This window comes from Haliaeetus leucocephalus, unplaced genomic scaffold (assembly GCF_000737465.1).
Source record: "Haliaeetus leucocephalus isolate CR32 unplaced genomic scaffold, Haliaeetus_leucocephalus-4.0 Scaffold439, whole genome shotgun sequence".
Lineage (NCBI taxonomy): Eukaryota > Metazoa > Chordata > Aves > Accipitriformes > Accipitridae > Haliaeetus > Haliaeetus leucocephalus.
Window position 1 is genome coordinate 6,474,362 of NW_010972875.1, and position 24,090 is coordinate 6,498,451.

Genomic DNA, 24,090 nt, shown 5'->3' on the forward strand with positions numbered 1-24,090 from the left:
CTATTCAACAGCCATCAGACAAACTAAGAAATAATAATAATTTTTAAAACCCTGCATTTTAATGCAAAAAAAAAAAAAAAGAAAAAGAAAAAAACCACTGCACTATCTTTTAAAATGCAAATAAATTGAAAATAGATTCTTAGAATTTACTCATCATTTTAAATATTTCTTCTTGATTTTCCTTTCTGCTATGCCCTAACTCAAATCACTGAAATCAATGGAACTATTCTATCCGATTTCCCTCCATTTTGGACCAAGGACCTTTTCTTAAGCAAAACACTCTGGATTTGTCAAAGGGCGCTAGCCACATACATGTTAGCAGGCCTTGACTCCCTGGTCCCTAACTCAAGTAACCACGCTGAAGAGTTCATAACTTAAAAACTAGTTAGTGATGGTATCAGTGAGAGTTGTGCTTCAGCAAGGAAGTCACACTTTGGATTCCGTATTTTGAAGAGAACAGAGACACCAATAAGATTTACCATGTTAGGAATGACAGACTGCTTGGACAGGACACAGGAAAGAAATATAGACTAACAGAAAGAACTATTCCATAATTTTGAATAATAAATTATTTTTTAAGTCTGTTAAAATAAAGTGCTCATGGATCTATCATTATTTTTGTGTCCCACTTTTCTGTTTCCTACCTAACCAAAAATTTTCCCCAAAATTCCAGAAAAAGTGGTCAAATCTCACTTCTTTTAAACCTACAGGAAGGAAGGTTTCTCCAGAATCCACAGCCCAACTAGATCTTTCAGCCCACATTTCCCCGAGTTCTATCAAAACGTAAGCTATCAAAACACATTTGGCTTTGATCCTCAGGGTAAGTTATCATGGAGCAATTAAAGCCAATATCTTAAAACCTAGGTTTAAATCAAACAAAATGAGTATTTGAGTTGTTGAATATAGAATATGCTGAATCTTCCTTCTTCAGTTGTGTGAAGAATTTAATTTCTCCAATTTCTGATGAAAACTTGCAACCTCAGATGAAGTTCAGCCAATTCTACAAATAATTTAACACAGGAACAAAAAAAAAAGTAGCCCGTTCCACTGATTATGTTTTTTTCTTTCTGGAAATGATTATATTAGGAAGAAGACACTTGTTTTTAAAGTAGTGTCATGTTATCTCCCTGGTGACAGGTTAACAAATATGAATCCCAACACTAGCACAGAGCCATGATAGCCTATTAAATTATGATGCCCAAAATTAGCATGCACAGTTTTGAAACAAGAAAAGATATCATGGCAAGAGAAGCATGTGGATGAGGTGGAAATACTAGGAAACTGGTGTGGAAGCCAGCCTGACAAATACTCAGCCTAAAAATTTGCAGCTGACATTTTGATAACCAGCTTAGCGGCCTGAAAACAAATTTATCTGTGCACAACAGAGCAGATGGGATGCTAGAGGAAGAAGAAAAAAAGATTGGTCAATTGTCAGGAACAGCCATTTGCTTGAGAACCTGAAAGATAGTCCCACAAAAACAGAGAAGGCGTAGTGAAAACACACAAGTCCTTTGAGATGGTCCATTCCTGCCAATAACTGACCTGATAAAGTTCCACAACACCCAGCAGTATGCTTTGGGTTGATAACATTGTCTGTATAGGTGGCCAATTCACCCACCTTTATATCTGCAATATTCCTCCTATCTTCAGTTATAACTCTGATTTGCAGCCTTGGAGAAGTAGTATCAAAGATAAAAGCAACAAGTTTGAGATTTTTATAACTTGCATTTTATCATTCTATTACTTCATAGGTTTCTTGGCTTGAGTTTCTTTTTCTGATTCACTGTTTCTCAAAGTACTATTAATTTTGAAAGTGCTGTAGTCCATGTCCTAAGACTTGCACTCTTCTAAAATGTTTTGCAAGAAGTTCTTGCTCTTGCAGTGGGGCAGCAGATTAACTGTGTTCAGCACTACAAACTTGGCTTCACCCATCAAACCCAGATCTTTACTGTAATACATGGTATGCCTCCTGATCTGGTATGTCTGTCAGTTTTCAACAGTACTAGAAAAAAATCAATGATCTAGCAGAAAGTCACAGTACATTTTGCTTCTAAAAATACTCTAGAAGCCAAGCTTTCCATGTTTCACATGTGCAAGCTGAGGCTTTCTGTCTTTCCTGCAAGTTAATTCTGCTCTGGAGAAAAGACAGCTCTAGTTCTACCAAACTTTTTACTCATGTCTACACTGTACATACTTTTAAGGACAGTATGTGGGAATATCTCCCTATCTGTATGTAGAAGTAGTTACTTTGCTGAATCCATCATACAATGGATTCGTATTTGTGCAGTAATTTTGAAAGTCAAGACAAGCAGTCTGAACAGAGATCACCTGAGCAGTGCAAGAGAAAGCTGGTTGGTATTTTTATGGCAATATTTAAATAGCTCATTTGCCAAATACACTACTACTGCACAAAACAAAACTCCAAGATCAAAATATGCAGCCCAGTTTACTTACAGGTAGAAAGAATCATGTCTGGTTGTCCACTTATATTTAATTGGAAATGCAAACCTTTCTTCATCAGTTGTGCCAGTAAAAGAGCCCTAGCTGAGCTCTTCACTCTAATATGAAACATGGCAAACCACAAAAACTGCTTGACCCCACCTACTTACCTTTTTTTTAAAAAAAAAGCCCCAAACAGATTAGATACTAATCGCAATATTGTTTAAAAAAAAAAAGTAAAAAAAGTCTGCTTTCTAGTATCAAACACACATTTTACAGAAAAAAATTACTAAACTGTAATCAGTAGGGCTAAGCATTTCTTAAAAAAAAAAAAAGGAAAAAAAGTACAGCAGATGTAAATCATAGCATTTGGTTCTGTTTTTCTGAATTTTTGACCCCAACATTTGAAAAAATTCAGTTATAATAAAAAGGGGAAGAAGGACTGAAGCTGCTTAAGGATGAGTGATCTCATCTAGAAGAAATGATGGTGCAACATTTCAACTTGCCTTTGAAGACATCAGGAGAGCCAGCAAGAGAACTGCCTCCAGAGCAGTTCTGATCCTTTCCAAAATTAGCCATCTAAGGCTACATTAAAAAAAAAAAAAAAAAAGCATTCATCTAGAAACTAGGTGCCTCTCAGTTCCTGACATCCTAAGTATCAAACCCAATAGCAGGTATGCAGAAATTATCCTCAGATACTGGGAAGAGGCAGGTGAAGGGGTCAAATTCAAAGCACCTACCCTGCTGAGGAAACTGCTGCCAAAAGTCCGCATAGTTACGGTGTGTTTTATCATCCAAATTAATGATAAATATTTAATTATTGTAAAGAAATAGGCTTAAGGTTCATTGGAAACTATTAATCTCCTGATTTTCCTATGCTTCATTTGTCTTTTAAGGGAAACATTACTTATTACTGTAGAATTCTTCATGATATATTGTTGAAAGTGTTGGCAATGCCTTACTTCGCAGGGTCTCCACTGAGAAACTGGGGTGCAAAGAGCAGTTCGGGAAGGAAAAATGAGCTTGGCTTACCTTAGGTCTTCCACATTCCTTTTTCTACTGCAGGTAGAAACCCCTAGATTTTCCCCTTTAACAATATATGCTGTTGGTACTGATTGGTTTGGACTCAACACTTTGACAGGTCGGTTTGCATAGTTGCGATAATCTTCCGAGACTTTGTCATGAAGAAAAAGGAAATAGCCACGTAAGCCTTTTCTGTCAACCTGTAACTCTTCAGTGGAATAGCATGAGAAAAGGAAAGCACTTCTTCCAAGAAACAAGAGGCTTCCTCCTTTTGAACGTAAACATATAGGCAAAGCAGAGCAGGGATCTAAGCATCTCCAAAATTGATTACAGAAATACTCAAATGCAACAATGATGGAATGTATTAAGCTAACTATAGTTACCTTTAATAGTTAGAAATAAACTTCACCATACTCCTCTCTGCCTGCTTGCAAAAAAATTTAAAAAAAGGTTTTGTGCAATCTATTTTCTATTACACATGGCACAAGAGCACAAGTAACAAAAGAAAAAGAAAACATGTAATAGAGTTACTCAGGAGGTGGCTACAGCAAAACTGAAGTGCAAATACTCCTCATATCCACTGGTACAAAGTTTGATTAATTGAAACAGGCTTCAGCAAGGCTGTGGAGACATTAGCCTCTAGCAGAGGGGACAGGGCATGTAACTTCTAAAGAGAGTTCAGGCATTTCTGCACTGAACATTTCATCATGTCCAAATTCATTTAAATATATATTCATACAACTATATATATTTAGTATGGAGTGTGTATACACACAGATATACACACACACAGACTATAACACCACCATATTCACATGAACAAGAAGTTTGGCTTATGATGCACTGACAGTAAATTATTGGCAACACATTAGTTGGTTCCAAACAATAGTTAACATTCAGTTTATTTACATACACGTGTAGTATGACATTTTCTGTTAGGAACAGAAAGGTTAGATCACTGTACATACAGATGACAGTCAGAAAGACGAGCCCTCCTTAAACGCTCTTGAGAGTTTCTTTCATTTACAACCCCATGTATCGAGTTATGTATGTAAGTGAAGGTAGGACAAACTTGTGCTTGAAAATTTCAAGAAGAAAACACACTTTATATAAATAAATGCATGGAATTTATATATTTACAATACATACAGCATATAAATTATTTTATAATTAATCCAAAACAAGGTACTATTGTACACTGACAGCCAGTTGTGCTGAATCTTGGACTTATTTTTCACAAGTAACTTCAAGACTAACTGTGGGAGGTCTCTGGTTGACCCAACAACCTAGAATGGCTTGGGGCATATCACAGCTCAGTTCTGAAGCAAAGCTTTTTGAGTGTTACACTAAATTGAGGACTGTGCTGTTAACAACCTACTTACTATGTGCAAATGAGAGGCATGTTTTGTGCTCTTGATGTGTCATAAAACACCCATCAACCAAGAAAAATAAAGTTTCTGGAGAATCTCTGTGAACATCTCAATGTCAGTAAATAGCCATTTATAGACACCTTCAACTCTTAAGCATGCAAATCACTGCTAATACTACTGCCTGTGTAAAGAGAAACACAGAAACGTGGACTGTATGTACATGAATGCAACCCACTAAATGCAAATTAGGCTCCTGGGTTTTGCCTACATTCTCTCTCTTCCTCCATAAAGAGCTCAACTTGCCAGCTATGCAATGCTGACTTTTCAGAGAAAACATAGAGACTGCTAGTATTGCTGAAGATACTGTGCTTGTTTCCCAACATCATTTAAAACTCTGTGCTGGAGTGGATCAGATGTTACAGGTTCCCCATGCTGTTTAGCAGCATCCAGCAGCTTACAGGATCAAGCCTTTTAAAAGAAATGGTGAAGCCACATCTCTGGAAAGCTGCTTCTTTTCTGTACTTGTGCTGCTGTTGTCTTTTTTCAGAAAGCATCTTCACCCTCTGCAATATCAATGATTTTGTGAAGCAAGTCTTCAAAAGTCGGGCGTCCCTCTGGTTTCTAAAAATAAAAAGCACGCACAGCTGTGATCAGAAAGCAGTAAAGTTGTGTTGATTTTGATAAATTATTAGTCTTGATATCATTCTATGGCTATAAATATACCATTTCATTAGCTGCGACATGCAAAAAGATTTCATTGTGTGAATTTTGAATGTGTTGCTTCATCTCAGTAAGCGTCACCTTTTTTTTTTTTCCTACACTTTGAAAAAGCATAAATAGGTGTTGCTGGACTACACTCTTCATAATAATTCATTATTTTGCATAATGCTACACTTCTTCATTTTTCTTCCTCATTCCCACCTCTCCCAAAGAATTGCTCCAATCTTTCTTTACGCAAGTTGTTCATGCTCCTAAGAATTTTGAGTGTCATTCTCTGAAACCTCTTTTACTTCTACTTTATTTTTTGGACTCCGAAATGAGACTACATCAGACTTACACAACGGCCTCCTTTATCTACTCTGTTCTCCATAGAGATCCTTCTGTGTCATAACATCCTGTTTGTTTTTTTTTTAGTTACAGCAATAAACTGAGATAATCTCTTTGCTGACCTTCCTGACACAGTTAATTTAGCATCTTCTGAATGTCTGGGTTAACTTGCACTTTTCCTCCATTTATCAGCCTCTTTAGATTTGTATCACCTGCTGAATTTTGAAGCCTCAGTATTCACTTCCCTCTACAAATCATTAATAAATTTATTAAACAAGGACTGAGGTACCTACAGTTAATCATATTTTATGACAGACTGACAGTATCTTGCCCTTACTTGTGTCCTGTTTGTGATTTGCAAAGATTCTTTCTCTCCCATGTGATGACTGCTTAGATTTTTATGGTTAAGAACCCCTGATGAAATCAGTAAATTTTTAATCAATTCATTGATGCTCATGTAAGTCCTATAAATAAATATTAACATTCAAAGAGCATTAACAAATAACTTATTATCTTCTAGGTAATTTATTATTCCATTTTAATGACCATTTCAAGCAGGTTACCAAGTACAAACAAAATTTAATGATCTGTAGTTTCCTAGCTCCTGTGAATAGCTTTTTTGAACTACAGACTTATTTGTCATTCTGTGGCCCTCCAGGGCACTGTTGTTTCTGATGTTTTTTCCACTGCATAAACCAACTGGTTTGTAAGTTTTAGACATCCACCAGTTGGTTTGATGACTAATTGCTCTCTGTTCCAGCACCTTGTCCTCCAAGACAAGCATCAGACAGTATGTCATCTCTATTACTGGAAAAGAGCAGTTTTTTCCCAGCACCCCTTGTGGCAAAGACTAACTAGAAATAAATCATGTAGCTCTTCCCATTCTTGGTTTCCTCAATTTCTCTCTCAAAATTAGAGGCCTCTATTAAATGCACCTATCCTCTTAGAGACTTTCCGCTTCAATACTACAAAAACAGTTTTATACTGATTTAGTTGATAGCATTGAGTTTGGGTCTGCTGCCTGTCCTGGTTTCAGCTGGGACAGAGTTAATTGTCTTCCTAGTAGCTGGTAAGGTGCTATGTTTTGAGTTCAGTATGCCAAGAATGTTGATAACACTGATGTTTTCAGTTGTTGCTAAGTAGTGTTTAGACTAAAGTCAAGGATTTTTCAGCTTCTCATGCCCAGCCAGCGAGAAAGCTGGAGGGGCACAAGAAGTTGGCACAGGACACAGCCAGGGCAGCTGGCCCAAACTGGCCAACAGGGTATTCCATACCATGGGACGTCCCATCTAGTATAGGAACTGGGGGGACTGGGGGCGGGGAATCGCCGCTCGGGGACTAGCTGGGCATCAGTCAGCGGGTGGTGAGCAATTGCACTGTGCATCAATTGTATATTTCAATCCTTTTGTTATTATTGCTGTTGTCTTTTTATTATTGTTATCATCATCATTATCAGTTTCTTCTTTTCTGTTCTATTAAACTGTTCTTATCTCAACCCACGAGTTTTACTTCTTTTCCTGATTTTCTCCCCCATCCCACTGGGTGGGGGGAAAGTGAGTGAGAGGCTGTGTGGTGCTTAGATGCTGGCTGGGATTAAACCACGACACTGCCCCTTTGACCTCTGTGAAAATTGTACAGTCAGTATCTTTCTGGGTTAGGAGGATTAATAGTACCATGTATTTTTAACTTTCTTTATAAACCTTGGGATTTGTATTTAGATTCAACTGCAGTTAATCTATATTTCCTATATAATTTATAATCAGGTAATAAAGCATTCCTTTAAAAATATTTTCAGTCATTTTGGCATGTTTCTGTAACGATTAATAAACTGAGGCAATATAAAATCAGATTCTCCACCTCTGGGCCATTCTGACTGAATTTTTTTTGCTAGCAGTATTTGTATGCAGATATAATTGTGACCAGCACAGATTTACCAATTATTTTATTTTGTTACTAAATGCCTTTGCATACTGAATCTGACAGTCTGTCTATTTCATTGAAATTTCCTTGGTGGTTTTTCTTATCACAGCTCTAGTTCAGTTGCAAACCAGGGGGAGATCTTTGCTTTAGCAATAAAGACGTGAATAGCTGAGAGAGCTGGATACAGTCAGAATGCTGCAAGAGACATTAATTGCTGTTGCTAGATTGACCTTTTTTTCAATTCAAAGACAAAAAAATAAAAAAAGTATATACCTCCTGCCAGCACATCATCATTGTTTCATACACCTGCTTGCAGGCTAGTTTGGGCCGATACAAACGATGTCCTTGGCTAACCATTGTTACCACTTCATAGTTGGAGCTTTTTTCAAAGGGCATTTTTCCTTCTGTAAATACTTCCCACATTAAAACACCTTAAAAAAAAAAAAAAAAGATTACGAAAATAAGCGAATAATTTCTTAATAATATATGTTTATTTTGAGCCTTGGGCTCAGGATTTCTGATAGATAAAGAGTTTGAGATCCATGTTCTAAAAAGTGTTCACATCTGTCATTGCTGAAAACATCTTATTCTAGTAGCATAGGTTTTAATAAATAACAGTTCTAAAGGTCTCTGTGGAACTTTATGCAAGCATAAAACCATGGCAAATGGTTTCTCTGAGCTTCTTCTCAGATCTCTTCATATGTCTGAATCTTTCCTAATAACTGGAGCTTAACTGCTATCGATAAAATGTAAAAATAGTGCTTTCTTTCAATGATGAATGTCTTACCAAAGGACCAGACATCTGACTTGCTGCTGAATCGGCTATAATTAAAAACTTCAGGGGGGCACCATTTCACCGGGAATTTAGCCCCCGAGGAGCTTGTGTATTGATCATCAAGGACATACCTAAAAAAAAAAAAAAAAAAAAGAAAAACATTATATCCTTCAGTCAGCCTCCAAGCCTGCAACTCATAATTTAGATTTGGATTTTAATATTAGAAGCTCATATTGCCACCTAATGGCCATGATTGTTAGCATCACACGATAAAAAAAGCTTCTCTGGGGCAGTACTAAGGTTTCAGTCAAGACCCAGTTCATTTTTCTGATTACCTCAGAGTCTTCTCTTGTGACTATTAGCTATACAACACAGGTCTAGGCCACCCACAAGTTAAATGTCTGTATTACAAAAGAAAATGATGCAAAAGCATAGATTTCTCGCTCTGTTTCTCACCAGCCAGTCTGAATTCAGATGTCAGGGGACATGCAAGCTCAGTAGCACAGAAAGGTGGCAAAAGCCAAGAAGAGCATGGTCAAACCACAGTGCTTTAAGACCTCCCTTACAAGCGCTGCTCCCCACTCCCTGCCTCACCCACGCGTCACCCACCTGATGTAGCACCCGTGGGTTGCTAACATTGCTAACGAGGGCAGGAAATTAACCCTTCTCCAGGTCTCAGCACCTCTCAGCACTTCGGCTAGCGAGATGCAACTTTGAACCACCTACCTCAAGAGGATTCCAAACTCACTGAACAGCCTCTTTCTACCATTTATTTACCAAAATACAGATTAACAACTATTATCTCTGCAGCATGAGCTCTGCTGTCCGAGACACAAGCTCTAATGTGCCCCCTGCATCACTGCAAGATTAAAATTTGCAGGATTTTCACAGATGCTACAGAAGTTGCTAGTAGAAGACCAGTCAGACCACAGAGTCAGTTTAAAGCCAGTCCTCTCATGGTAAACACTAGACACACTTACCTCGTTAGAGAATAAACTGCCTAGTTTTGATTTTCCAGAATTAAAATGAGTAAGGTAATCCACACAAGACCATAGAATGAGCAAGCTTTAAAGGCACTGGAAAAAAAATGAACCATACGATGCTCCCTAGAGAGGTCAAAAAAGATAATTTTTGCCTGTATTTTGCTGGGCATGTGTTGCTTTATGGCTAAGTACAAGGGTTAGGTGAATTTTCCCAAATCCCCACAAGTATGTTTGCACACTCAGCCGTACCTTGTCATTCCAAAATCCGACACTTTGACCACTCCTGAGTCACTCACCAAGCAGTTCCTGGCAGCCTGCAAAGGGAATGGTTAGAGTTTGATGAAAAACTTGCAGTCTCTTGCAGACAAATTACAATGGTCTAACGAGGACTTTGTCCTCATTGCATAGCAAGTTCACCGATTTACAAAGTTCAGTGGTGTATTCTCATTATGCTCTGGAATAAAAAGTACATGTGCATTTGCTCTTGATAGTACTACTTTGACAACTAAACTATTTTGTAAAAAATCACCAGAAAAAAATTATCATTTTGAGGAATTCATGAGTGGTGAAAATGGCACCAGTAAAGAACAGACATAAGCTATCATTTCAGTGCAAATAGCTATCAACTCTTTATAAAAATTTCAGACTTTATTCCATTTTCTCAGAAGAGAGAAACTTCTCATCTTTTTCTGGATGGTGGAGCTTTAAAAACTCGCTTCAAACCTAAACAGCCAACTTAAACTACTTAGAACTTCCTGCAAGAACAAAAAGCAGTCATTTACAAACAGGCTGTATCAAAAAGGAATAAGTAAGCTCGAAAATAAAAACTTCTAAGAAGAGTATATTGCCTAATGGGATGTTACCAGGTCTCTGTGGATAAAGCTGTTTCTCTCCAGGTACTCCATTCCCTCACATACATCTTGGCACATAGTGAGCAGGACGTCTTTACTCAAAACTCCCCGCTTTTGTCTCAGGTAATTGAGAAGGCAGCCATGCTCCATGAACTCCGTCACGATGTAAATAGGTCTCCGTTGTGTGCACACACCATACAGCTGAACTAATTTAGGATGTGTTAGCTTCCTGAAAAGATTGAGATCGTGTCGTTATTACTTCCTCCGCCCAGTGCTAGCTCTCCAACCCACAAAACTGCAAAAAATACCACCTGCCCCAAATGTTTTATTTATAATCAGTATATGGCATCAGAGGCCTAGAACTGCCAGTAAGAGTGCCAAGCACACAACTCACATCATTACTTTAGCTTCTTCAATGAAATCCTCTTCATACATTGCACCTTCCCGAATTGCCTTGATGGCCACTTTATACTGCGCCCTCCATTTCCCAAGGCGCACTACGCCAAACAGACCGCTCCCCAGTTCTCTCATGAATGTCAGTTCCGAGGGATTAATTTCCCATTTCTCTATAAAACAAAACAAATGACAGCCCATGACTCCTGTATTAAGGAACCTACTGAACTGGCAGGTGATAAGGAAGAGGAAAGGGAAACTGGATTACTAGCAAGTTAGGGAATTTAGGGAGAAAACCTCTTAGAATTACCTTGAAAACTGAACACTTCTATACTTCACAAAACAAACACACTTTTAGGTAGACATGACCTTTAGGCAGCTCCTGACCAACACACAAGGCAAAACTCAAACCTTCTTGAGGCCAATAATTACGTACTGATATTGTCAGACTTGATTTCAACAAGCTGCCATCATAGAAAGTTGTGCCAATACATAGCAGCTGCTCACATCACCTGATGTGCCATGCTTAAAACAGGTTATTCCAAATTTATGTAAAAAAAAAAAGTAACCCCTCCACAAAGATCAAAGGGCCAAAGCTGAGTCAGAAGTCCGGAGGCTTATGAAGAGCCAAAGGCACAGCTCTTTAATCGGGCAGAGCTCAAGGTGTCCACAAAAGCATGGAGGAAGATGCCGAATTCCCCTGAAGCACCAGTGACACATTCTGCCTCTCCTCACTGCTGCCCTTGGCACCACATGCCTGCCACCAGCCGTGATGCCTTTGCATGCCGATCCTCTGAGCAAGGGCCTCCAAGGTACAACCTGGACCCACATAAGTTACTATAGCCAATCACAGCACAAAATTAGGTCTTTCAAAATTTTTAGAAAATATTGTAGCGTCTTAACATACATAAAATCATTAGAAAAGGTACATGTAGATGACGTAGATATGCGTAGATAACACGCAGTTACCATAGCTGAATCCTGCTGTTGTTGGTGCTGTCGTCTTCTTTGGGGTCACTGGGTAACGCAGCCTGGTAACGAGACCTGAGGTTCAATGATAATTCAAGAGACACAGTTTACTTCTGAAATAGCACCAGGCAGCAAATCAGCCACGTGTTCACTGCAAACTTCAACACTGATTAACAATAAGCTTATCGTTATATACAGCTTTGGCCATATTTTCTGCTATTGCATTGTGTTGACTATTAAAAGTGCCTACAAGAGGTACACAGGAGCACTCACTGCATTTAACTTGTTGCATCTTCTTTACTGGCGAGAGATGGATACAGATACATGCATACATATTTGGGCTTTACAGTTATGCTGGCACCAAGACGACTGAGGACCCCTTTCACAGATCAGAAAGATTACCTAAAACTCACAATGTTACTTTTGATCATTTCTGTTTCACACATACAAATCCCACCAGTTTCAGTTTATGTATATTTTTATAAATAAAATAAATGCTGCATGCTAGCTGAATATTCTCCTAAAATCTTGTCAGAACTTGATATGACAAAAGGAATGAAGCAATTAAAAATAAGTAGTCAAATCAGTTGTAATAAATGAAAGGCAGCTTTATGTTTTTGGAGCATATTTTCCAGAATATCATCAGGAAATGTTGGGTCATCTGAGCTTGGTATAAACATCTGGAAAATATAGCTCATGAGGGAAATTTATGCATAGACTTGACTTGAAAAAATATACTACATTAGTATCTGTGCCTTGAACCCAATTCCTGAATTCTCCCCATCCTATCATACAGTGGGAGGACACCAGCATCAGCCGTAGATCTGAAGACTCATCTTTAGGGATTTCCTGAAGAACACATTACTATTCTCCTCATCTGTTTGGTATATGGAAAGGTAAGATCATTTTAAGTGGTGGTGGCCTGCAGGTAAAATAAGCTAGTGCCTGGGAATACTCTGGGGAAGTACCATCCCTATCCATCTGCTGTGGGTTATAGCAGCTGTTGGAGACACAATGTGGAGCTGAAAGAATTTTTCATGACTCAATCCTGACAGCTGTTCTTCTGCTACTCTAGGGACAGTAGCATTACTTTTTATTTATTTATTTTTTACACAAAACTTTTCAAATTATTGTCTATATTGGAAAAAGGCAAAATGCAGTGTCTGATGACTTCCCTAAGAAATAAGGATCGATAAAAACCTAAAAACCTTCATAAAAAGCCCTAAAAACACCTCACACTCCTTTTCAAATCAACCCTAAGCAACAGGAAAAATCCAATTCACCTACCTGCTGCGTTATGTTTATGATACTCAATTATTTCTGGAATGGAGTTAAAGAGATGTTTTTCTGCGAGGTAGTACTGCTTCGGTGTCGTCACTGTTTCTTTTATATGGTAGTGTCTTATTCCTGATGAACCTTCTCTGGAAAAATAATAACAATAATAACAATTAGTAATAATACAACTTCATTTGTTGTGAATTTTTTAAGAGGATCACATTGACTAGGAAAAGGAAACCGAAAGGGCCAGCATGGGTGCCCACTGTCACACGTTTCAGGAACAGCTTGAATATCAAAGATCCCAAGCGCTGGTGACTCACCGTCATCTCAGCGCTCAGACCAAGTTGAAGATAAACCCACAAAAGGTTAATTTTCAGCCCAGCGAGCTCCCACACGCCAAGGCAAACACTTGGGCTGGCAAGAGGAAAGAGACCGAGCGGGGTGGGAGACCAAGACCTCCTCCTTTGGGTGGTTCAGGTCTACACTGGATTAAACCAAACATGACCTAACCATGGAGTCAAGAAGCTCATTTTAGTCACCCATCTTTTTTATCACAGCAGCCCTCATTGCTTTATTGAGCTCTCTCCTGGGGTTTCCTCCAGGCCATGGATTTGGACAAGACAAGGTGTGCAGAGCAGCCACAGAAACTCACCCTCCAAATTTTGTATAAAGGGAAACTGTATACAGGCCAGGCTGACTTGAGTCTCTCACCACAAAACCACCTTCTTTATCCTAAAATGCAAGCACATCGACAGTTTTGTACAAGTGGTTTTAAACTGCACGTCTCTTCTACTCGTTCTGTGATTTGCACATGCCAAAATAAGCCTTCACTTTAATAAAAGAAGCTACTTGACGCGAATTTTACAGTTAATACTGTAAGGCTGCTGTGCTCACCTCATTTCTGAGGAGCTGCTCTGCCTTGCTTCTGTTCAGGTTTCTGCTGTACCACCTGCAACACGACATCAGTAACCAAAACTTCTCCAAGGTGCGTGATTTACATAAAATGCTCGAAACAAAGTATTACAAAGCTACAGATTCAATAGTTTTATGGTAAGCGAAGGTCAAGAACTGAATCTTTGTTAATGTGCAAAAATCAGTCCCTATTACATTGTGCCGTTCTCCCATAAAAAATGCCCTGAAAAAAAACATCCAGCGAGACCCCACAGAAGCCAATAAAGTGCAGGTAATTGAACTAATTTTGTGGCAAAACCACTTCTCAAAGATGTGCAGGCTGATGGCAGTAGTTGCTCTGAACGGCAGCCCGAGGGCAGGCTGGCAGCCCCAGGGAAGCAGCTGCCCACACACCGGTCGAGCCACCTGCGGAGCTGCCTGCTAGACCGCCGTTTCGTTCAATAACTTCACGGTTCTGATTTTCCAGGGAGGACCCACCTACCAAAGAGGAGCTTGAAAGTGAATTAAATGTCACGGTTGCACATCCCCAAGGCTCGGTGCTGCACGGGCAGGTTAAAGCAGCCACAGAAGCACTGACATTTCAGCCAGCTGCAGCAAATAACATAAAAAGGAAAAACACGCAGCTTGCAAATGGCATGGTGCAATCATTTTGAGCTATGCTGTCACAGCGGTAACCAAGCAAGAAGGTGGCACGGCAGCCTCTGATCAAGTTCTGCTGTACCAGAGGTAGTGGTTTCTTGCAGTTGGTAGATGACCTGGAGTAATCCTCCCTGGACTGCGCAGTGACTCAGAATTATAGCCCCAAGGTGGTAAGGCACAAAGTGGCTGGACCAGATAAGGCAGCCCAGTTCCTTCCTTCCCTTTCTGCCAGCCCCACAGCCCAGCCCAGAGCAGGGCAGGGCTCTTAACAAGAGCCTCCAAGATGAGAAAGCAACAAAGAACAAGTAAATCCCTCTCGTAAAACTGAGGGCAAAATCCCAGAAGAAATTTGACCTTCTGTCAAAACACAGCAGTAGGAGCCATACGTGGCTGAGAGTAGTTTTGGAGCTACTAATGTGGTTTTGTAAACTGGTTTTAATTATTTCCTTACAGCTCCATTTTATCTGAAAGTCACGAGATATATCTTAAGTTCTCAGGCACAACGGTTTATGCTATAGTGACATTTGAATATCAAGAACAACAGGCTTGGAGACTACAGTGTTAAACATTATCCTGAAGTTCTTAAATAAATACTCCATAATTAAACATCAACTGGAAAAAGCTTTTACAGCTGATAAGTTATATGCATACACTGAGACTTAAAATGCACCGAGTGATATATTCTCTTGAAACTTAGAGCTGCCTTCCAAAATCTCTGTTCTGTTGTTTACTTTGAATTATTTCCACTATTTTGTGCTCTACTATCTCACTGCCACACACTTTGGATAGATATGTCACTTTAATATTAAAAAAACAATTCAGCACACTTATAATAGGTAAATTTCCTTTAAAGTTTCCCCTTGTCTATCAGAGAATTTGGGAGGGGGTTTTTTTGCTTTAATAGTAATAGCCTAAACACTACGTGCCTGATGGCCATCTCACTGACTTGACTCTACACTACAAATCACAGCAAAATTAGTGAGGAGAATCAGAACAAATATATGCCTATTTCAAATATTTAAGTTTCATCTCTGAGATCAATGCTATCATATGTAAGTAATTGCTTTCGAAACTTTAAAAATACATTGTCGTTCTTAAAGCATAGGTTTAATTTTATGATCTTCCAGATTGTAATTCAGATATTCACACTTACTCATACTGATCAAGGTTGTTGGACTTCTTTCCTGTTACATAGTTGCTTGGAATATATCCTTGTTTTCTAAAAAAAATATATAATATATCATCTGAGTGAAAACATGTAAAATTGCACGCCTAGAAGACACTGTTTCATTCTGCTAATCACCAGAGGTCCCTTGCTGTCATTTATTTATTACTGACCCACACACTCAACTGCTGATTATACAGAAACTAATTTTCCACGTCAACATTTCCATATTAACTTTCACTGCACCTAGAGAAGAGATACAGGCAGCAAAAGTGTCCAAGAAAACCAGCAGGAGGGGTGAAGAAGCATAACCCTCTGCTGCTCTGTCACTTCGGCGCTCGGAGGTCCCAGTCAGTCACTGGAAATACATATGGAGCCTGCCACGGCCTGATAACTCATCATTACCTCTAACATACTGCGACAGGGACCTGATAAATATTGAAGTATGGAAGCTTTCACCTTTAAAACCACAGGGAAAAATTTTAATCCAGGGAATGTAAAGTTGTAGTCATTAAGGCATCTCAGTGCCACTCTCTCTCAACTCATTCAAAGATTGCCCCTAATGATCCAGCTATTAAATAAGATGGTGATTATTCAAGTGTGGAAGTCAGATCCTGCTGAGCTGAGTGTTAACCATATTGCTCCCTAATGAGCCATTCCCCAGGGAAGCGGGAGTACTGTACCAGCCTAGCAAGGCTTTGCAGCCTGGCTGGTGCTTTAATTGGGAAACCATAAAGTCTGACAGGAAATATAACTGGAAAAGCTTCCAGTTCTGCAACAGCGTTTGCGCTCAGGCCCCAGAATTTATTAAGAACAGCACTTTTTAAAATTGGTTTCTATGTAGAAATACAGGTATGGATGAGATTTCAGGGCTGGGGTCCAAACTGGGGTCTAATACAGTTATTTGTTGACACACAGTCAATATGAACTACTACAACATGAAAATAGCCTTATGAACTTTATAATGAAAAATAAAGAACTCATGTTTACCCATATTTGTCTCTCGCCTTCCACCAGTGAAGGTCGTTCTTCTCAATCACTGTATATTCTTCACCTTTCTCTAATCTTAAATCATGATGTTCTGTAGGCTCAAAATCATACATTGCTACCACCATCTCCTCCTCTTCATTGCCATTTTCTTCAACTGGAGGAACAGGTGGCGGAGGCCTTCGCTGAAAACGACCCAACATGATTATCATCCCGCTCTGCTCCATTATTCCACCCCATCCACCCTTGCCATCACACCAGTGCAAACTAGCCGAGCATCCCACAGGCAAAAGCTGGGCTAGTTCCAGGTTGCCCCAGGAGTGAGCTGTGGTGGCCCGGGAAGGCAGCTGGGGTGATGGGCAGATGACCACCATGGGGCTGGCTCGCGCTGCAGCCCCGCAGCTGCCAGTAAAGGGCAATGCTGGCTGGCGTTTGCTTTTCGACCACCTCTCCCACCAGCAGTACAGACACAGCTAATAGGTGCAGCTAAATTTCAATGGGATTTTTTCCATCCTGAGATAGAGCATGATGCCTATGGAAATAGACCTTTGCTCCAGGATAGGGAAAGAATCTCTGGAAATTTAAACGCCATCTCAAAAAGCAGCAGTTATCTATTCAAAATTATAAAAGTTCTACCTACCGCACTTTTTTCTGGCATTGGAGAGGGCAATCTCATTACATCTAGAAACAAAGCACAGGAAGAGATTTGTGTCTATCCATTTAGCTATAAATTTAAAAACTAAATAAAAGGTTTAAATTTCAGATAAGGTTTTAATATCTTAACTAGCCTTCAGGATAGCTTAGAAAATCAGAAAGCAAAGACAGCTCCAATTAAGCATTAGGAAAATGTTGATTAAGTATTCTTGCAAAAGCATCCTAAATCAGCCAGCAGGCTACATTCACCACAAATTTGGCAATGTCTGTGCCACACCAGAGCATGCCACACAGACATCCTTGAATCAGCCCTCAGATACAGAAATATATGAGAAATAAAAAAGGGATAGAGATTAAAAAAATACATAAAAAGAAAGCAGTGCTCTTGTCACCATGATAATCTAAAGGTCTGTTCCTATTGACATCTGCTCTTCTAAAAAAAAATAGCACTCCTCCTTGCCCTTCCTTTGCTAAATAAGGCATGGAAGTTGTATGTATTTTTTAATTATTTCTCTCAAATCCAAAACTATTTTTTTTCCCGCACTGCTTTTTTCCGCACTTAAAAGGTTCAGCTATATGTCATGTTTTATTCTTGCTGGCCACAAGCCACTGTTTATTCAAGTCTTTTAATGCAACAAAATCCACAGGTCCCCACCATTGCCACTTAGGATGCCAACAAAAGAAATCATCTGGGCACCTCCGATTTCACTGGAAGTTAAGCAATGGCTCAATTTCTTTTTCTGCTATGGAATTTTCCTTAAATTGAGGACTAAATAATTACTGTTAGCATCTGCTGCTGAACAAGCAGAACCTGTGATTTGGATGCTGGAAGATGCGCATGCCTATGGAAGTCACGGTTCATCCAGGTTCAGCATACGGACGTTTACAAACCTTTAAGAAAATTCAGTCCTGTGTCTGTAAATACATTGAGCCTTCTTGTATCATTTTTATACTGGACGCAACACAGTTATTATTCTTTTATATGGGTATGTAGAAGTTGTTTATTAAAATTGAAGAGCTGGCAAGGATTTCTAGCTGAATCTTTTTCACCATCAGGATTTATATTCATTCTGAGGTAAACGCTCGGTCAAATAAGTTTCAGATGGGAAAAACAAACCAAGTGAAATTCAGCAACCTCAATGATTCCTTTCAGCTTTCTCTAAACATTTTTTGTGAGGACAATTTACTGGCTTTTATATTTTTTACAAAATGTTTGGAAATGAAACATTTTTATTTACTTTAGGCACAGCATCAGTGATTCACTCTGCTCTATAAATTTGCCTGATATCTAAGGCATTCAGGTGTGATGACAGGATCATATAAAAAAGCAGAAAAATATGCCAAAACAACTTCATGTGAAAACATATGTACTTACTGTTTTCAAAAAGATTGTATTTTTCACAGCCAGGTGCTAATTTTTCTGTCTGTCTGCAGCACTGATAAATTCCCTCTGTCCAGAATTTAGGATGATATTTCACCATTATATTGCTGTTGTTCTTTATTTCTACAAGAAGAAAAGGAGCATATATTGAAAGATTTAAAAAAAAAAAATCTGGAAGAGAGCCATTTTTAATAAATATTACAGTATCTTTGACAGGAGGCATAATCTTCACTTGTCCTTGCTTTAGCATTGCTTCCCTTAAGTACCTTCTTGCAAGTTTACATGGAGGTGATTCAATGATAGCAGAGGATGTTTTTAGGATAATGCATTACTTTATTCCAGAAGAGAGTGCTATACTCCCTGCCTAAACCAGCCACCCCAACAGGCCCTTGGTGCCTCCATGAAAGGAGACCCAGGCACCCACCCACACCCTGCAAATCAGTCCAGCAGCTGTGAAGGCCATGGGGGCTCTGCCTGCCCCTTTTCTTTTTATTACTGCTGCAAGTTACTCAATTTCCTCTACAAACAGTGTTCTGGAGGAAAAGATAGCTGAATTTTATTGCTATTCCATGGCACAATGCCTGTGTTTGGTCTGAAAGGCTCCTTACCCCTATCCTAAGGGCTTGCTGAGTTTCAGAGGTTATTCCTTGCCCTGTGGTCCCCAGCCCAGAAGTTACTTCTTATTACTTTACACAGCACCTGCAATTAATGTGAGCATTTGATGGTGGCAGAAAGCATCAAGAGGCTCTTGAGGGGGGAAATCAAAAAAATCTTTACTCACTATGATAGCATTAATCAGACCGCATCTCAGTGGAGATGCCTCCTGTCTTCTAAGTGATGCCATTAACTAGCTTGGATAAGCTTTTTGATGATTTACACATTGTGCAAAAACAAAGAGTCAAATTCTAATTGCAGCTGGCCTTCACAAATCAAATTATATCAGTCTGGGTGTTTGATACTCCCAGTACCTGTTATCACATGCTGTGTATGCAAACGATGACCTGACCCAGTGAAAAATAAAAATCAGTGGATATATGCAACAGAAGCTCTACCATTTTATTTTTCTAGCTTGTTGTGGTTTGACACCGGGAGCAGCTAGGCACCCATGCAGCCACTCGCCCACTCCCCCCACCCAGCAGGATGGGGTTGAGAATAGAAAGAACAAGAGGAGAAAACTTGTGGCTTGAGATAAAGACAGTTTAATAAGCAAAAGAAAGAAAAAAAACCCCAAAAGTGATGTAAAGGCAATTGCTCACCATCTCCCATAAGCAGACCAGTGCCCAGCCACGTCTCTGAGCAACGGCCAATATGGAAGCCAAAAAACCCCAACCCCTGTCCTCCTCTACCCCAGTTTTTAATTGATGAGCACAACGTCATATGGTCTGGAATATCCCTTTGGTCACTCCAGGTCCGCTGTCCCAGCTGTGTCACCTCCCAGCCTCTTGCCCACCCCCAGCCTACTCGCTGCAGGGCTGGAGGGGGAAACAGGCAAAGCCTCCGTGCTGTGCAAGCACTGCTCAGCAGCAACTAAAACACCGGTGTGTTTTCAACACTGTTTTGGCCACAAATCCAAAACACAGCACCAGGTTAACTCCAACCCAGCCAGATAGCTCAAGTAAAGGTATTTACATATGTCAGATGTTAAGTATGAGCAATTTCCATTACCTTCTTTCAGATTCCTCACCCACTGATCCCGGCTTTGTGCACTTGGTGCAAAAATATAAAGCGTATTAGCATCATATACAACCTGGAGGGGGAAAAGAAATAATCAAAATACATTCACCTGGTAACATTAATTTATTTATTCCTCAGGAAACAGAGGAAACAGAACAAGACAAATGACTCTTGCATTTGGCAAAATTAGTGTACTCGGGCACAAAATGCAGAAACTGGGAAAAGGTTATTAGGGTTTGCTACTCATATATAATGCTTTCAGTAGCATAAGGAAGGATTTTGTAATGGTATATTATCCTGAGAGCATTCCTTAAAATGTTTGCTTCACGCTTTGCTTTGTTCATTCTTCACTGTGTGTTTTCTAAAAACAGTTCTATTTAATTGCTAAAGCTATTTCATCATCAAACATTCTTTGTTCCCAGCCATTTCATACCTCCTTGTGATTCTGTACTGCTCCTGGGTTATTCCTGCCTTCTTTTTCTTCACTGCTTGTACTGGTGGAAGGCAAGTATTGCCCTGTGAGAAAGGGGCCAGGGTCCCCTTTCCGGCAGCGGAATTCACCCTCACTCCAACCATTCCCTCTATCATAAGCAGGCATAGCATCCGACCCCTCATATTTTTCTTTTTCCCCCTCTAAGCACTTCGTTTTCTGTGTTTAGTTCCATTCCATCCACAATGGAAGAAAATGCAACAAGTTTTATCTTGATTTTCTTATTCCTATACAATTTAATGGTAATTAAATTTAATTTAACGTGAAAGAATGAAGACAGGGAAAATGGGCTGCCAGCTAACCCGTTTTGGAAGAAGACCAGGACAAAGCACTTTCCAGTCAAAACCCAAGCAGAGAGGGTGGGGAAAAGAAAGACCAAGTGTATGAGCCACAGCTCTCAAGGGAGGCAACTGCAGGGGGAGCAGAGCTTGCTGAGCACGGATTTTAATCACTGATCCTGAACCACTCCACACACAGCCCCAGAGCGCCAGAGAATGGGCTCCGTACTTGGAAGCGACAGTAATTTCAAGCAAGTTACATCCAAATGGCTTGGCGCTGTTGAAAAGAGCACTGTAATTTATATATTTTATATAAAAGGAACATACCTGAAATGGATATTTATTTTGACAGGGAATAATACCATCGCTTCTTACAACTTCTACACATTTAATCCTTGAAATATCCACAGATCCTTTTCTGTACTTTTTCTATAAGAGAAAAGCAAAAAACATTATGTAAAATATAGCAAATTTATTTAATTCTCTTTTTTTCAGCAGAGACTTCTTGCTTTCTTTTCCACTTACGACCCTGATGTTGCTTTAACTGCAGAAGTCATTTGAAAAATGAGAGAGAGAGAGAGAGACAGAGCGTATAAAGATCTACACTGGTGAAAGCGCACAGAGTACAGTAAAATTGCTTAGTAAAAAGTACCACTTCTTCCTATGTAAAGTTTCCAATCAGCTGTAATCATAGGTTTAATCTACTCTTCTTTACAAAAAATAAACTTGAGTACAGATGAAGGAAGGCCTCCCCCCGCTGCTGATCTTAAATTATGATTAAACCTGGTGAGGGAAATAGGCACCAATGCATCATCTCATCTGTTCCCTCACTCTGTTGCTGAAGTGCTCCCACAATTTTGTGGCTACTGCCGTGTTTCACCAAGTTTCCAGAGAAACTGGGATGCTGCACAGGCAACACAAGTTCATGCTGAGGCAGGAAGCAGAAGACAGGGGTGAAACCCATCCCTGAGCCAAGCCGGGGTCTGTGTTGAAGGAAATTCTTTGACCAAGGCTAGCAGAAGCCCTGAAGAAGCAAGGTCAAAAGCACAGACATCTGAGAAGATTTGGCTCGCCTAAATTGATAATTATGAAGATTTTAAAGAAGGAAAGGAATGCCCATGGTGCTCAGCTGGTGCTGCCCAGAGTAACAATGCATGGCAAAACACTGCAGTTCAACGCTCCAGAGGGGAAGCTCCGTGGAAGAACAGCCTGCAACTGGAGGTGGCATGTACTGGGCTTTAGTCTACGTGTAAAAGCAGTAGGTAATAACAGTCCTCACACAAGTCCACACACGAGTGGACCTTTTTGAAGTGGCTGTTTCTGAAGGAATTCAAAACCATTTTCCTCTACCTGAAGCAGAAGAGGCTAAAAACGAAAGCCCAGCGCAGAAATTTACAACATGCTCTATTATGTGGCAAAGGGAAACACATGAACGATACACTTCTGAGAGCAAAATCATGATTAATCTACAGAGACTGTATAGGGCCACCTCTCACTTTTGGGAGAGCCGAGTCTCTAATAGGAGAGGAAGTTTCTACCAGAATCTGGAACAAAACAAAAATGGCAGCAGCTCAAGGCTGGTCCTGAATTAATCCACGTCAAAAATTTTGACTTGCCAAGCACATCCAATCCAGAGTGCAGCTTATGAAAGATGAACACTGTTCAGGCAACATGGAAATAATTAGTAATTAGTGAATTATTTGAGATACTACAATCCTTACTCAGCTGCCCTGTTCTCTCCTGAGGATGGAAATTTCAGCCCAAATAGTACAAGTCTGGCACAATTATAAGCAACTGAAAACACAGTCTTATAAACAGAAGCAAACAGCAACTTCAAACATAGCTGTCACGATTCCACCACCCTTGAAACACAATAGTTACTACCCATGGAAAACATGGAAGTTTTAAAAACACATTTAGTACTCTGTCTCTTATGTATATTGTTATGAAAAAAGCAGGCAGAGAAAACATGCATGAAAAATTCATGCACGTCATGGTCAGCATCAGGAAGAGTGACAGGAACTAAGTTCAGATAAAGCTGTAACTGTTATTTAACACCAGAAAAAACCAAACCAAACCAAAACAAGAAGCCCCAGTAAGGGGCTTTTTAAAATGGAGGGGGAATTAGGCATAGTAGTGAACCATTAAAAAAGTCAAATCATAAACATTACCATGAGCTCATGAGCTGTACTACAAAGCTGTATCATGTTATGCTGAAAAATAATTTGCACCTGGTATGCAACCTTGGATATTTTCATCAAAAAAAATCATTTTAAGTCTTCTGTTTCTTTTATGGTACCCCCCTTACCTGAACTTCGATTGCCTGAAGTAAAACATGCGGTCATGCAAATACCAAAAATTGAGTTACTGAAGTCTACAACACTTGGTACAGCAGCAAGTATTGCTTCTCCCTCTCTCTGTCACTGCGTGGCAAGCCTAGCAGCTTCAGGGCTGCTGGATTAGCCAATGCAGAACAGCAGGATGCAAACAAGACACGCTTTTTCACAAAGCACAGAATTCAACGCTCCACGTAACTGTGGTGAAGACACCTCTCCAGGTCTTTTTTTTTGCACAACAACATATAAAAAAGAAAAAATGCTTGCCACTTCTGTAATGTATCTAGCCAGCTTTCTGTGTCCAGTGGGGTACACACATATTGCTTGGATCCCATCTGTTGGTTAACTGAGGCTGTGGGACAGAGAGAGACAATATTCATTGGGTTCTTTTTATCCGGAATGACAGAAATTCTTTAGATGAACAGGCTTTATTACTTTCTCTGAATCCCTCTCTCCTCCAAGACTCGGAGATTTTCATGTCAATTCTGGCATTCAGTGAGTGCTCAAAAGGAGCATACATGTGCAG

The 24,090-nt window shown here is 39.7% G+C and overlaps 1 protein-coding gene across 1 annotated transcript in view; it reads right to left on the reverse strand.

Annotated features, from left to right (window-relative positions):
- Positions 1-4,762: 4,762 nt before the first annotated feature.
- TEC (tec protein tyrosine kinase) overlaps positions 4,763-24,090 on the reverse strand; it is a 52,337-nt gene continuing 33,009 nt past the window's right edge. The window contains exons 3-18 of the mRNA XM_010574496.1: positions 21,556-21,657; positions 20,452-20,533; positions 18,781-18,909; positions 17,392-17,432; positions 16,755-16,936; positions 15,753-15,818; positions 13,943-13,997; positions 13,701-13,780; positions 13,058-13,191; positions 11,771-11,845; positions 10,803-10,974; positions 10,421-10,637; positions 9,807-9,871; positions 8,587-8,705; positions 8,073-8,230; positions 4,763-5,453 (exon numbers count right to left, since the gene is read on the reverse strand). Of these exons, the coding sequence (XP_010572798.1) occupies positions 5,376-5,453; positions 8,073-8,230; positions 8,587-8,705; positions 9,807-9,871; positions 10,421-10,637; positions 10,803-10,974; positions 11,771-11,845; positions 13,058-13,191; positions 13,701-13,780; positions 13,943-13,997; positions 15,753-15,818; positions 16,755-16,936; positions 17,392-17,432; positions 18,781-18,909; positions 20,452-20,533; positions 21,556-21,657 (1,755 nt within the window). The 3' untranslated portion in view covers positions 4,763-5,375. The remainder of the gene's footprint in view (positions 5,454-8,072; positions 8,231-8,586; positions 8,706-9,806; positions 9,872-10,420; positions 10,638-10,802; positions 10,975-11,770; positions 11,846-13,057; positions 13,192-13,700; positions 13,781-13,942; positions 13,998-15,752; positions 15,819-16,754; positions 16,937-17,391; positions 17,433-18,780; positions 18,910-20,451; positions 20,534-21,555; positions 21,658-24,090) is intronic.